We start from the raw sequence: 14,476 nt of genomic DNA on the forward strand, positions 1-14,476 counted from the left end.
GCCAACTTCATAACTCACTCTCACTCACCCAGGGGGTGTTACAATGCATTCCTCACTGTCTGCCTCCATTTTCTTGGGTCTTCCAAAATCGCTGCCAGCACCAGCCAGAGCATGCCCCTCTTCCTTGATTGCTCTCCTATATTGACCAAGTCACACCCAGCCTCTTGATAGTCAGGGCCCTTTCGATCTTGTCCCAAATGACTCTTTCACCCCATGTCCCACCCCTCTCTAGCTGTTTCCTAAAACTCCGGGAGCTTTCTTTCCTCTGGGCACGTCCTTGTGTTGTTCCTGCCCTGGCTGGCTGTCCCTCCCATCCCTTTTGCGTTGAAAAGCCATCAGGGTCTAGTGCAAGGGTCATCTCTGTGGAGTCTCCCTCCTTGAGTCTAGAGTAAACATTTGGGGGATTACAAGCAGTAGAAATTGACTAGAACTGCCCTAATAATGACTGCCATTTATGGAGAAACTATCGTGAGACAGATGGCATTATGACACTTTCCATCCATTATCACATGTACACTAGAAGCAGATGGCCAAGAACAGGAGCTTCTCTGCCATTTACTAGCTTTGCAACTGTGGACAAGTTATTTACTCTCTCAGTGTCAGTGAAATCTGAGGATTTGATGTAGTTCCACATAGAAAGCAAGCAATAAATGGTAGCGGCGGCCTCTGGAAAGATTTTCATCCCTGTTAATCCTCTCATAAGATAGTTAAGTACTGTTATCATTCCTGTTTCACAGATGAGGAAACTGAGGCTCAGGGAGAGTGGGTAAGTGTTCTGCTTCCCCCAACACATGGCTGCAGGAGTCGTGGCTTCTTCATGTTTTCACTCCAGAAGGTGTTTAATGCAATAAATACTTACTGAGCTGATTGGAAAGATGGATCTGCAGCCCCAGGGTCAAATTGAGAGAGAAATGTAGAAGTTGTTGCCTGCACAGGGGTGGTCACTGCAGTCATTTGATCTCCTCTGAAGTTCTGTAGTCTTTCAGAGTCCACATGATTCGGCCACCCTTTCAGCAATGATCTGTTTCTTTCTTTGAGGCAGATGATCACTATATCTAACTGTCACTCAGATCTTTTGTTGTGAAAATTTACATGTATTTGTCTTCTTTCTCCAGCTGGGTTAAGTGCTTTCAGGGCAGAGGCACTGTACCTGTATTTCTGTGTATTAACTCCTGCCTCTTTTAGTCCCTGTTTTGTTTACTAAGATAATAAGTCAAATCTGGGAAATATTAAATCTTCATCTCAAAAAGGAATTTACCCATTTCTAAGAGATGACCACACAAGATGATTTTGTGTGTTTTAATTTTTTAGTTTTAGAGATAGGGTGTGGCTCTGTCGCCCAGGCTGGAGTGCAGGCTAAAGCGATCCTCCTGCCTCACCTCCTTGTCCTCTGCCTTCCGTAGCTGGGACTACAGGTAGCTGGGACTACAGGCGCAACCCATTATGCCCAGCTAATTTATTTTAATTTTTTTGTAAGGTTTTTTAATGTCGCCCAGGCTGATTGGGAATGCCTGGCCTCAAGGGATCCTCCCACCTGGCCTCCCAAAGTGCTGGGATTACAGGCATGAGCCACCACACCTGGCCTAAGGTGATTTTGTTAGTTGGTACTTTCTATAATTTGGATGAAGAAAGCATTATTTTCTTCACATTTTCCAGATAGGAATTACCGTCCTGGGCCGGGCACGGTGGCTCACACCTATATCTTACCACTTTGGGAGGTCGAGGCAGGTGGATCCCCTGAGGTCGAGGGTTTGAGACCAGCCAGGCCAACATGATGAAACCCCATCTCTGCTAAAAAAAATACCAAAAATTTACTGGGTGGGTGTGGTTGCGAGCATCTGTGATCCCAGTTACTTGGGAGGCTGAGGCAGAAGAATCACTTGAACCCTGGAGGCGGAGGCTACAGTGAGCCAAGATCGTGCCACTGCGCACCAGCCTAGGCAATAAGAGGAAAACTCTGTCTCAAAAAAAAAGGAAAAAAGAAAATGACCCCCCTGTTTTAAAAATGGCATATGCCCTGCTGCTTTGTTTCCTACCATCACGCCTCTGATACCCATTCGTACCGTGGGCTGGGAGTCACTCACATACACGCTCCTGTTCCCATTCTCTCGATTTACAGTTGAAGGAACTGAGGGCCACACTCCAGTGGTTCTCCCATTTTTTATCTGGCAAATTATTCTCTGTGCAGCTCAGTCAGGACTCAGGACTTAGGGCTATGCGAGTTGTCAACGCTGTACTTTCCCTCCACAGAGCTGAGAAGCTCCAGCTGCTGAACCACCGGCCTGTGACTGCTGTGGAGATCCAGCTGGTGAGTGAAGGGCGCCTGTGCTAGGGAGGCTGCTGTGGGTCTGAGATGTAGAATGGCTGTGGTGGACAAGCCAGGAACTGCGTTTTTTTTAAGAGGCTGCCCAACCACTCCATTTCTTAAGGAAAAGGAGACCTTGCCAGTTTGATCCTAGTTAGTGTGGACTTAGGGACCACAAAACACTGGAGGAGATTTCATTCCTCCCCTAGGGTTTTGGCTGATGACTTGGCGGCTCTCCGACTCCCCTGATGTCCAGGCCATTCTGGCCATTGCTTCCCTGTAGGCGTTGTTGCCAACCAGATGTTGCATAAAAAACATGAAATTCAGCATGTCTCTGGTGAACATTCTCTGTCCCCACGCCCACCCTTCACCCTGCTCTTGCTTCCTCTCCTTCTGGGTGAGGGGAGCATGTGTGCGCTGTCCCATCGGCTCCCTTCCTTGCTCATCTCCTGGCCTGGCCTCCCACGCCGGAAACCTGCAAGCCATTCTCTTCCTTTCATCTCATAGTCAGGGAGTCCCCAAGTTCTGTTGCTTCTGTCTTCGTTCTTGCTTCTCTCCCTTGTGTACTGCGTTGATTTCTGCCATTATTTCTTCACGCGGCTCTTGCGGTTATCCTCTCCCCATTCTCCCTGGCTCCCCAAGTCCATCTCCCACATCACCGTCAGAGATCACATCTAAAACCATGAATGTGATCCCATTTCCCTGCATAAACCGTTTATTTAGTGCAGCCTCATCACTTGTGAAGTCCGCTTTGTACTGAGAGCGTAGGCTTTGGAATAGGAGGAGGCAGCCAGAATAGAGGGGCCTGCGATGGGATAAGGGGCCCGGGAAATGATCCAGGGAGATACCCGGGCCACCACTGGGCATGCTGTGGCCGCTGCCTTCTTATTACAGGGCAGAGAGCATCGGTACCTGACAAGTGTTAAGCAGGCCGTCTAATTGCCAGTTTAAAAAAAAAAAAAGAAGAAGAAACTTTAGAGAATTAACAAAATGAGAATAAAGCAGTTTCCAAAGTCAGTTTTAGAAATACTTAGCTCTTTGTCAAATTTCCTTTAGAAAAGTATGGAAGAAAATGGTCAAAAATACAATTTTTAGAGTTGCTAATGGAAAAACTTTTTAAAAGGCCACAGGGTATTTAATTTTTTACTAAATTGTTCATTGTCTTCCTAGGATTGTTTTTGCCCTTCAGAATGTACCCAAAATTAAATTAGAACAGTTCCTTCCATGAAGGGTGCCTTTCTCTGGGAACCCGCCTGTAGGCTAAATAGAAACCCCTTTCTCATGTGTCCTGATTATTTTCATGCTTTACACTGTATTGGAGTTTCAACTTAGAGCTTAGAGGAGAGAAAAAACAAACAGAACAGCAAGAAACGAATCCCTGATCATATGTCATGTCTCCTCCAGCTTTAATCAGCAACATATGTTACTCATGGCTTAATGACAGGCAGAGAGAAGAGATGAGGATTAGTGTGACCTCAGCCAGAGCCTGTGGAAAGTGGTATCATTACTTGGGGGAAGTTTTGCTGCTATTGAGAGTGCCTGGGGTGGGCCGGGCGCGGTGGCTCATGCCTGTAATGCCAGCACTTTGAGAGGCCAAGGTGGGCAGATCACCTGAGGTCAGGAGTTCAAGACCAGCCTGGCTAAAGTGGTAAAACCCCATCTCTACTAAAAGTACAGAAATTAGCTGGGCATGATGGCGCACACCTGTAATCCCAGCTACTTGGGAGGCTGAGGCAGAATCACTTGAACACGGGAGGCCAAGGTTGCAGTGAGCCGGGATCGCACCACTGCACTCCAGCCTGGGTGACAGAGTGAGACTCCATCTTGGGAAAAAAAAAAAAAAAAAGAGTGCATGGGGTGTGCCAGACATGGTCTCAGTCCTTGGTCCTGGTGCCTGTGATTATCTGTCACTTTGAATGCCCTCCCCATAGTCTTGGAAGGGGGCAAGTGTCCTCTCCATTTTAGCCCAGAGGGCTGGTGAGTGGCTGATTGGGACCTTCTGATTCAGAAGCTTTACTTTGCTCCTCCAAGCCAGGTACTTGTGCTTCATGAGAAGAAAGATGTGTGTGGCATCCCCTGAGATGGTTTCCTTCTCGTTTCTACAAAGTAGGTAGGCCTTGGTAGAAACTGCTGTTTCTCAGTAGTTGGACCATTTTATAGCCAGATTCTTCCCACTCTGGAATTTGGCTACAAAAGGTAGCAAATTGTTTACCAAGGTTTCTAGCAGTATCGCTTCTTACCAGAGTGAATAAGAAATGAAAGCTGTGGCCGAACATGGTGGCTTGCGCCTGTGATCCCAGCACTTTGGGAGGCCAAGGTGGGAGGATTGCTTGAGGCCAGGAATTCAAAACCAGCCTGGGCAACATAGTAAGACCCCATCTCTACAAAAAATGAAAAAAATTAGCCAGGTATGGTGGCGCACACCTGTAGTCCCAGCTACTCAGGAGACTAAGGTGAGAGGATTGTTTGAGCCCAGAAGTTCAAGGCTGCAGTGAGCTATGATAGTGCCACTGTACTCCAGCCTGTGTGACTGAGCAAGAACCTGTCTTTTAAAAAAAAAAAAGCAAATGGCTGGGCACGGTGGCTCACGCCTGTAATCCCAGTACTTTAAGAGACCGAGGTGGGTGGATCACCTGAGGTCAGGAGTTTGTGACCAGCTTGGCCAACATGGCGAAACCTCATCCCTACTAAAAATACAGAAATTAGCTGGGCATGGTGGTGGGCACCTGTAATCCCAGCTACTTGGGAGGCTGAGGCAGGAGAATCGCTTGAACCTGGGAGGCGGAAGTTGTAGTGAGCCAAGTGTAGTGAGCGTGACTGCACTCCAGCCTGGGCGACAAGAGCGAAACTCCTTCTCTAGAAAACAAAAGGAAATAAAAGGTTTCACTTACAGTGGCAAGCACAAAGGACTTGAGTGAGAAGTTCCCTATATTAACACTAGAGCCATTTTTTCTCCCTGGGTTCAGAAAACAGTCCCAGCATCCAACATTTATTAGCATTCACTTGGAAGCCAGGTGTCTTTTGGAGGCTGAAGCCTCGCCTCTTCAGTTACGCCTGGGCTGTGATTTGCTGTGGCCCTCTGATGACTGCCTGCTGACTCAGAGGCTCGGTGAGGAAATGAGGTGGCCACCCAGCTTAGGACTTGTTGTGCCCAGTTGTGTATTGATTTGAAATGATTTGTGAGCCCTCCGGCCTGAGGTCAGTGGATCCTGTGACCTCACAGGCCACTGCCCTGAACAGCACTACCATCTAGGCCTGTTAGTAATTTCGTGATTATGAAGTCTTGACTCATATAGAGCGTTATTGCTTGTAAAACACTGTTACATATGTTCTCCTTTTGTCCTCGCTGTAGGCGTTACTTTCATTTTACATTAGAGAAAGTTGAAATTTAGAAAGCCAGATTCAGTGAACTGTTCTGGATCAAATATTTAGTAGTATACATTGTTGCTGTCAGATCTTTGAATCATTTTGAGGAAAGTAGGACTTTAGGTTTGGCAACTTCAAGTTGCCATTTTTGGAGGTCGGCAACCCAGTTTGATGCTCCTGGGATTGAGATAATAAATGTATCATTTATGTTAACCCAGCTGTTGATACTTTGGATTTTTAAGTTTTATTTCCCCTTATGTTCTCAACTACCTGAAATGGTTGGTATCTGAGAACCTTGAGATGGTGCTTTGAACTTTACTTATTTGGACTGTTTCTCCTGTGTTGGAAAGAAAAGGTGAAGGGCCGGACACAGTGATTCATGTCTATAATCCCAGCACTTTGAGAGGGTGATGTGAGAGGATCACTTGAGCCCAGGAGTTCAAGACCAGCCTGCGCAACCCCATCTCTACAAAAAATAATAAAAAATAATTAGCTGGACATGGTGGCACATAGCTATAGTCCCAGCTACTCGGAAGGCTGAGGCAGGAGGATTGCTTGAGCCCAGGAGTTTGAGACTGCAGTAAGTGATGATTGCGCCAGTATGCTCCAGCCTGGGTGACAGAGTAAGACCCACTCTCTTTGGGGAAAAAAAAGGTGGGGGTGAGGGATAATGTAGTCATTGTCATTTATCCTAGTGATCCAAGACGTGCTAGTAAGTTTTTTATTTCTGAAAGTTTCTTTTTTGTTTATATTTCATTTAGTTTAATGCAGCTTAGGGTTTCTTCCTGTGACTGGGAACCTTAGGTTGAAAAAAAAAGGTCTTGACTGTAATTAAGGAGGATTGGATGTTGATAAAAGCTCCGGCCATTAGTGAACTTAGCAAAATTCTTTTCTGCACATTATTTTCTCAAACGGAGATCATCTTTTCTCCAGGTTGAATAATCAAATCTTGGCTATTTCCCTCCTTTCTCTGCTTTATTCTTTGGGGGCAGTACATGTTAGATTACTGCTTTTTACAGACTGTAATTTTGCATGTCTGATTTTATTTTTATTTTATTTATTTATTTATTTTGAGACAGAGTCTCACTCTGTCGCCCAGGCTGGAGTGCAGTGGCACGATCTTGGCTTACTACAACCTCCGCCTCCTGGGTTCACACCATTCTCCTGCCTCAGCCTCCCGTGTAGCTGGGACTACAGGCGCATGCTGCCACGCCCAGCTAATTTTTTGTATTTTTAGTAGAGACAGGGTTTCACTGTGTTAGCCAGGATGGTCTCCATCTCCTGACCTTGTGATCCGCCCACCTCAGCCTCCCAAAGTGCTGGGATTACAGGCGTGAGCCACCGCACCCGGCCCCATGTCTGATTTTAAAAATGGGTTTTTGGCCGGGCGCGGTGGCTAACTCCTGTAATCCCAGCACTTTGGGAGGCCGAGGTGAGTGGATCGCCTGAGGTCAGGAGTTCGAAACCAGACTAACCAACATGGAGAAACCCTGTCTTTACTAAAAATACAAAATTATCTGGGTGTGGTGGTGCATGCCTGTAATCCGAGCTGCTAGGGAGCCAAGGTCATGCCATTGCACTCCAGCCTGGGCAACAAGAGTGAAACTCTGTCTCAAAAAAAAAAGGGGGGGGGGTTGAAGATTGTTTCTTTCTCAGAAGAGAATTTACATTTTCCTGAGCCATGGAATCTTTAGAAAATGGTCATTTTATTTCACAGCATCATAGGGAGTAGCCCCCATTGATTCACTCAGGATCTCCCCCATCCTGGGACACCAGGATTATTATCTAGTTGCAGAAACACTTTTGGGCTAAAGTGAGTGGAGAGACCAGGGTTTTGCCAGGAGTTCGTAGTGTGACCTTGGGCATGTCACATGACTTCCTGAACTGTGCTGTTGTCTGTAAAGGGAGGTGGTCAGACTGGGATCCTCTCCAGGATTGCAGGCCTGTCTTATTATCTTGTTTTACTTCAGTCTGCCAGGATTTCTTTCTGGAACTCCCTGTGGTCCCAGTTGCCGGATTTCAGAGATTGCTGTGGGGAATGCCATGGAATAGAATCTGGCCACCTTGAGCTGAGAAAGGTGTTTGTGATTGATGGTTGATGCCACCAAGCAAACAGGGTTAAGTAACTTGACTGCCTGCCTGCTGCTTTTAAAAAGGCAGCTGACGACCTAATTCTGTTTAGAATTAGGGGCGAAGCTAAGGAAACTGGCTCAGGCTGTGGGTATCATCTCTAGATTCAGATTTCTGGGACCACATCAGAAACCAGGTTTTATGTGGACCTTTGATGGGCAGTGTGGTGTGCAACGTGGGGGACTGTGGGTTTTAGACTGGGCAGTTCTGGCTGGGGATTCCAGTTCTACCCCTTAGCAGCATTGTTGGGAGGACGAAAGGAAATGCCAGATGGGAAGTGCAAGATGCAGCTCCAGACACATGGGAGGCCTCCCTGCAGGGCTGTTGCTAGTGGGAGTGAGGATTAGAAGAAGGCTCCAAACCATTTGGCACATAGTGGGCATCATCAACCGTGTTGCTGATACAGTTCATTAAATTACAGATGTGTGCCTGGCACAGTGGCTCACACCTGTAATCCCAGCACTTTGGGAGGCCAAGGTGGGTGGATCACAAGCTCAAGAGATTGAGACCATCCTGGCCAACATGGTGAAACCCCGTCTCTACGAAAAATACGAACAGTTAACTGTGTGTGGTGGCTCATGCCTGTAGTCCCAGCTATTCGGGAGGCTGAGGCAGGAGAATTGCTTGAACCTGAGAGGCGGAGGTTGCAGTGAGCCGAGATTGTGCCACTGCACTCCAGCCTGGCGACAGAGCAAGACTCTGTCCTGCCCCCCCCCCCGCCAAAAAAAAATTACAGATGTGCTTGTGAAATATAAAAGTACATAAAGTGCCATTTAACTTCTTCGAGATGCATATGCAACCTGTTCACCACTTCTCTCTCTCTCTCTGTGTGTGTGTGTGTGTGTGTGTGTGTGTGTGTGTGTGTGTGTGTGTGTGTGTGTGGTTATATAACTTAGCTTTTTCCTTTTTTTCTTTTTCTTTTTTTTTTTTTTTTTTAGACAAAGTCTTGCTCTGTCACCCAGGCTGGAGTGTTTGGCTCGACCTCCTGGGCTCAAGTGATCCTCCCACCTCAGCCCCCCGAGTAGCTGGGACTATTGGCGCACACCACCATGCTTGGTTGATTTTTTTTGTTTGTTTTTAAGAGATGGGGTTCCTCTGTGCTTCCCAGGCTGGGGGTTTTCCTTTTCTTTAAAGAAAAATGCTATCCTACAACTTGGTTTTTACTGACCCATTTTGATCAGTCGCATTGGCTCAGTCCAGGATGTGACTTGGCTCCACCCTTCCGTCTGTAAGATGGAGAGGACTCACGAGGACCCAGGCTGTGAGGTCTGTGTGCCAGGAGGCCGGGCTGAGACCATGAGCACAGTGGGCAAGGCTGCCCAAGGCTGTAAGTTTCATTTGTAACCCTGGAGGATTTTCTTTCCTTCTGCAGATGGTGGAAGAGAGTGAAGAGCGGCTCACGGAGGAGCAGATTGAAGCTCTTCTCCACACCGTCACCAGCATTCTGCCTGCAGAGCCAGAGGCTGAGCAGAAGAAGAATACCAACAGCAATGTGGCAATGGACGAAGAGGACCCAGCATAGAAAAGCACAGCTGGCCTCGGCGTTTCATGAAGTCAGAAGTCCTGGCAGCCGTTTCCTGGACGTTGAGAGGATTGTTTATTTGATTTTTATCCTCATCCCAGCAGGCCTGGCTTTGTGGTTAGTTGGGTACATCACAAAAATAAGTTAAAAAGAAATATTTGTGCCTGGGGGAGAAGAAACATGGTGAAAACAGGCTGAGGTTGTCAGGGCAGAGAGCTGAAGGTGGGGACAGTGACCGCGGACCCCTCTGTGCTTGAAAGATTTCCTCCACGGCCTTTGCCCCAGTTGTGGGGAGGTCTCTGTGCACAGCGGGGAAAATGCTTGTGTCGCCTTTGGTGGGCCATGTCCTAATTAGTTTCATCTGCTTCCCTGGGAACTTACTAAGCAGGGGCCCAGAGCACTGTTGGAAGTCTGGTTAGAGTCCCCAGAGAGTTACTCTAAGTTAAAATGAGCCACTGACCTTGGCTCACCTTAGAGGAATTTCCTCGAGAACAACAGAGATAAGAAAAGAACCGGCCTGGCCAATCCTTCAACAGCTCTAGAGCCCCTTTTCTCTGCTGGCAGGGGCTTTGTTTACCAGCTCACTATTTAGGCTAAATGTTAGGGACCAGATCACTGCAGTTGAAAACAGGCACTCCAGGCTTAGTGACAGTGGCAGCAGAAACAGTGTTGGCTGCCTTTCTGACCACCCCACTTTCCTGCCCTGAGACAGCAGCCCAGGGCAGGTGCTTCATATTCAGACCAGGTAAGCCTCATTTGCACAACAGTCAAATTGTTTGTTCCTTTAAAAAGGACACAATTAGCCTGGCACGGTGACTCATGCTTGTAATCCCAGCACTTTGGGAGGGCAAGGCAGGCGGATCACCTGAGGTCAGGAGTTTGAGACCAGCCTCACCAACATGGAAAAACCCCATCTCTACTAAAAAAATACAAAATTAGCCAGGGGTGATGGCACATTCCTGTAATCCCAGCTACTCGGGAGGCTGAGGCAGGAGAATCGCTTGAACCCGGGAGGCAGAGGTTGAGGTGAGCCAAGATTGCACCATTGCACTCCAGCCTGGGCAACAAGAGCGAAACTTCATCTAAAAAAAAGAAAATATTAAGATGATTACCATGTGAAAACCTTTTTAATATTCAGGATTTGGAAAGTATAGTTGCCCCAGGCATGTGGTTGTTGCCTTAGGTCCTGCGAATATTGCTGAAAATCGGATTTTCCACATTCACTTTCTTCCCTGTTTTAGGGAAGAAAATGATCATAGACATTTGATTTTCCAAATTGGCATGCTTATTTTCAATGCTAATTGGATTACTTCTCTTCCAACCCTCCTGCCCATCCATCCATCCCAGTCCCCAGGCATCTTAACCTTACCATCTGAGCTTCAGCTGAAATCTGTTTACAGGCAACATTGAAAGTACCAGATTGGGGCCAGGTGTAGTGGCCCACACCTGTAATCCCAGCACTTTGGGAGGCGGAGGCGAGCGGATCATGAGGTCAGGAGTTCAAGACCAGCCTGGCCAACATGGTGGAACCCCATCTCTACTAAAGATATAAAAAACTAGCCGAGCGTGGTGTTGCATGCCTGTGATCCCAGCTACTCGGGAGGCTGAGGCGGGGGAATCGCTTGAACCGGGGAGGCAGAGGTTGCAGTGAGCCAAGATCGTGCATTGCACTCCAGCCTAGCCGACAGGGTGAGACTCCATCTCAAAAAAGAGAAAGTACCAGATTGTACTTTTAAATCTGTCTAGCGTATTGAGAATTTTAGTGGGAGCTGTTGATTTATTTCTCAGGGCATACATGTGCCAATCTGTCTCATTGTTGTCTCTCTCTTTTTTTTTTTTTTTTTTTGAGACAGTCTCGCTGTGTCGCCCAGGAGTGCAGTGGCACGATCTCAGCTCACTGCAACCTCTGCCTCCCAGATTCAAGCGATTCTGGTGCCTTAGCCTCCTGAGTAGCTGGGACTTACAGGCACGTACCACTATACCCTGCTAAAATTTGTATTTTTAGTAGAGACAGGGTTTTGCCATATTGGCCAGGCTAGTCGTAATGTCTCTTTTTAACACTGAATATGTTAGGTGGTTTTTCTTGATGGATTTAGGGTTAACCTAGTTAATAATAAATTGTTTCCAGGTAATTATCAAGTTTTGTCATTTTATAAATCTGAAGAGTTAATATTGTCATCGATACAAATAAAGTGAAATCTGACTGAGGCTAAAATGTGTGATTTTTTTCTTAAAAGACTGACTCTATTTAGATCTACTTTTTTTTTTTTTTTTTTTTGAGACGGAGTCTCGCTCTGTCGCGCCATCTAGGCTCACTGCAAGCTCCGCCTCCTGGGTTCATGCCATTCTCCTTCCTCTGCCTCCCGAGTAGCTGGGCTAATTTTTTGTATTTTTTAGTAGAGACAGGGTTTCACCGTGTTAGCCAGGATGGTCTCAATCTCCTGACCTTGCCCACCTCAGCCTCCCAAAGTGCTGGGATTACAGGCGTGAGCCACCTCGCCCAGCCTAGATCTACATTTTTAATTGGATTTCAAGAAAAGTTTAAGTTTCTATATTTGAGACCTGAATTTAACCTCAGTTTTTTGTTAAACCAGGTTCTGGAAGACCTAAATTTATAAGAAATGAACATATATTCTGTGTAATTTTCCTATCACATTAATAATAAATGTTTCAGAAATAAAAATTGGCCAGGCTCAGTGGCTCACGCCTGTAATCCCAGCACTTTGGGAGGCCAAGGAGGGTGGATCATGAGGTCAGGAATTGAAGACCAGCCTGGCCAACATGGCGAAACCCCATTTCTACTAAAAATGCAAAAAGTAGCTGGGTGTGGTGACAGGCACCTGTATCCCAGCTACTTGGGAGGTTGAGGCAGGAGAATTGCTTGAACCCGGGAGGCGGAGGTTTCAGTGAGCTGAGATCATGCCACTGTACTCCAGCCTGGGTAACAGAGTGAGACTCTGTCTCAAAAAAAAAAATAAAAAAAAATTAAAACAATTTAATTAATGGAGGTAGAGATTTGAAGAATGGTTATCAGAGGCTAGGAAGGGTAGTGGGGGTTGGGGGGGATGGCTAATGGATACAACGATATAATTAGATAGAAGGAATAAGATCTAGTATTTGATAGCACAACAGGGTGACTACAATCAAAGATTTATTGTACTTTTTTTTTTTTTTTTTTTTGAGACAAGGTCTCATTCTGTCACCCAGGTTGGAGTGCAGTGGTGCAGTCTCAGCTCATGGGCTCAAGCAACCTGGGCTCAAGCAATCCTCCCACCTCAGCCTCCCAAGTAGCTGGGACCACAGGTGTGTGCCACCACACCAGGCTAATTTTTTTGTATTTTTTTGTAGAGACGGGGTTTTATCTCATTGCCCAAGCTGGTCTCAAACTCCTGAGCACAAGCAATACGCTTGCCTTAGCCACCCAAAGTGCTGGAATTACATGGGTGAGCTACCGTGTCCAGCCTCAATTTAAAAATAAAGAGCATAATTGCATTGTTTGTAACACAAAGAATAAATGCTTGAGGGGATGGATACCCCCTTTACCCTGTGATTATTATGCATTGCATACCTGTATCAAAGTATCCCATAAATATATACACCTACTATCTACCCACAAAAATTAAAAATTAAAAAAATAATGGCCGGGCATGGTCGCTCATACCTGTAATCCCAGCGCTTTTGGATCACCTGAGGTCAGGAGTTTGAGACCAGCCAGGCGAACATGGTGAAACCCCACCTTTACTAAAAATACAAAAATTATCCAGGTGTGGTGGTGTGCGCCTGTAATCCCAGCTACTCAGAAGGCTGAGGCAGGAGAGTCACTTGAACCCAGGTGGCAGAGGTTGCAGTGAGTTGAGATTACGCAACTACACTCCAGCCCTAGTGACAAAGCGAAACTGTGTCTCAAAATAATTAAAATTTAAAAATAAGAATAACTAAAAGTATAGATTTTGTTTGTTTGTTTGTTTTTGTTTTTGAGACCAAGTCTCACTCTGTTGCCCAGGCTGGACTATAGTGGCACGATCTCGGCTCACTGCAACCTCTGCCCCTGGTTTCTAAGCAACTCTCCCTCCTCAGCTCCAGAGTAGCTGGGATTATAGGCAAGCGCCACCGTACCTGGCTAATTTTTTTTTTTTTTTTTTTAAAGTAGAGATGGGGGTTTCACCATGTTGGCCAGGCTGGTCTTGAACTCCTGACCTAAGGTGATTCACCTGCCTCAGCCTCCCAAAGTGCTGGGATTACAGGTATGAGCCACTTCACCCATCCTAGATTGCTTATAACACAAAGGGTAAGTGCTTGAAGGGATGGATACCCCATTTTCTATGATGTGATTATTACACATTGCATGACTATCAAAACATCTCATGTAATCCATAAATAATACACCTACTATGTACCCACAAAAATTAAAAAACAACAACAAAAAACCCCACACCACTACCTCACTGATGCCATAATGTTTAACCATGCCTTTCACTTAAAGAATTCCAGGAAATAAGCCAGGTGTGTGGCTCGTGCCTGTAATCCCAGCACTTTGGGAGGCCAAGGTGGGTGGATCACCTGTCACCTGAGCTCAGGAGTTCGAGACCAGCCTGGGCAACATGGCAAAATCCCGTCTCTACTAAAAATACAAAAAATTAGCTGAGTGTGGTGGCATGCGTTTGTAGTCCCACCTACTCTGGAGGCTGAGGCACGAGATTTGCTTGAACTGAATTCAGAAGCAGAGGTTGCAGTGAGCCAAGATTGTGCCACTGCACTCTAGCCTGGGGGACAGAGTGAGACTCTGTCTCAAAGAAAAAAAAAAATTCCAGGAACTGGCCTTAGAAAATCTAAATATCAGAGCGAGGTTGGGGAGTGTTCCACCTCAGGAAGAAATGCTGAGTAATTGATTTACAGCCCTTTTGTCACCGGCCAGACCACTAAATTGTCCATTACCCAAGATAACCATTGCAACCAGATATGCCGACTTGCATGCCTTGCCCATCATGTGCTACCAGCTCAGCCTGCAAACCTTACCCCTGATGTCAATTCCCACACTTTGTCTAATTAAAAAAACACTCCTACTGGCTTTTTTCAGAGAGTCAGCTGGAGCGTCCTTGTACTGGGGCACAAGCCCCGAAATAAAAGCCTTGTCTGGGGCCAGGTGTGGTGGC

The 14,476-nt window shown here is 46.4% G+C and overlaps 1 protein-coding gene across 4 annotated transcripts in view; it reads left to right on the top strand.

Annotated features, from left to right (window-relative positions):
* CRCP (CGRP receptor component) overlaps positions 1 to 11,538 on the top strand; it is a 42,469-nt gene extending 30,931 nt beyond the window's left edge. For 3 of the 4 annotated variants that reach the window (XM_057302701.2, XM_008967235.5, XM_008967236.5), the window contains 2 exons: positions 2,251 to 2,308; positions 9,174 to 11,538. In XM_057302701.2, the coding sequence (XP_057158684.1) occupies positions 2,251 to 2,308; positions 9,174 to 9,323 (208 nt within the window). In that variant the 3' untranslated portion in view covers positions 9,324 to 11,538. The remainder of the gene's footprint in view (positions 1 to 2,250; positions 2,309 to 9,173) is intronic. The other variant, XM_057302702.2, reaches the window with a different exon arrangement.
* The last annotated feature ends 2,938 nt before the right edge of the window (positions 11,539 to 14,476 follow it).

The sequence above is a fragment of the Pan paniscus genome, chromosome 6 (assembly GCF_029289425.2).
Source record: "Pan paniscus chromosome 6, NHGRI_mPanPan1-v2.0_pri, whole genome shotgun sequence".
Classification (NCBI taxonomy): Eukaryota; Metazoa; Chordata; class Mammalia; order Primates; family Hominidae; genus Pan; species Pan paniscus.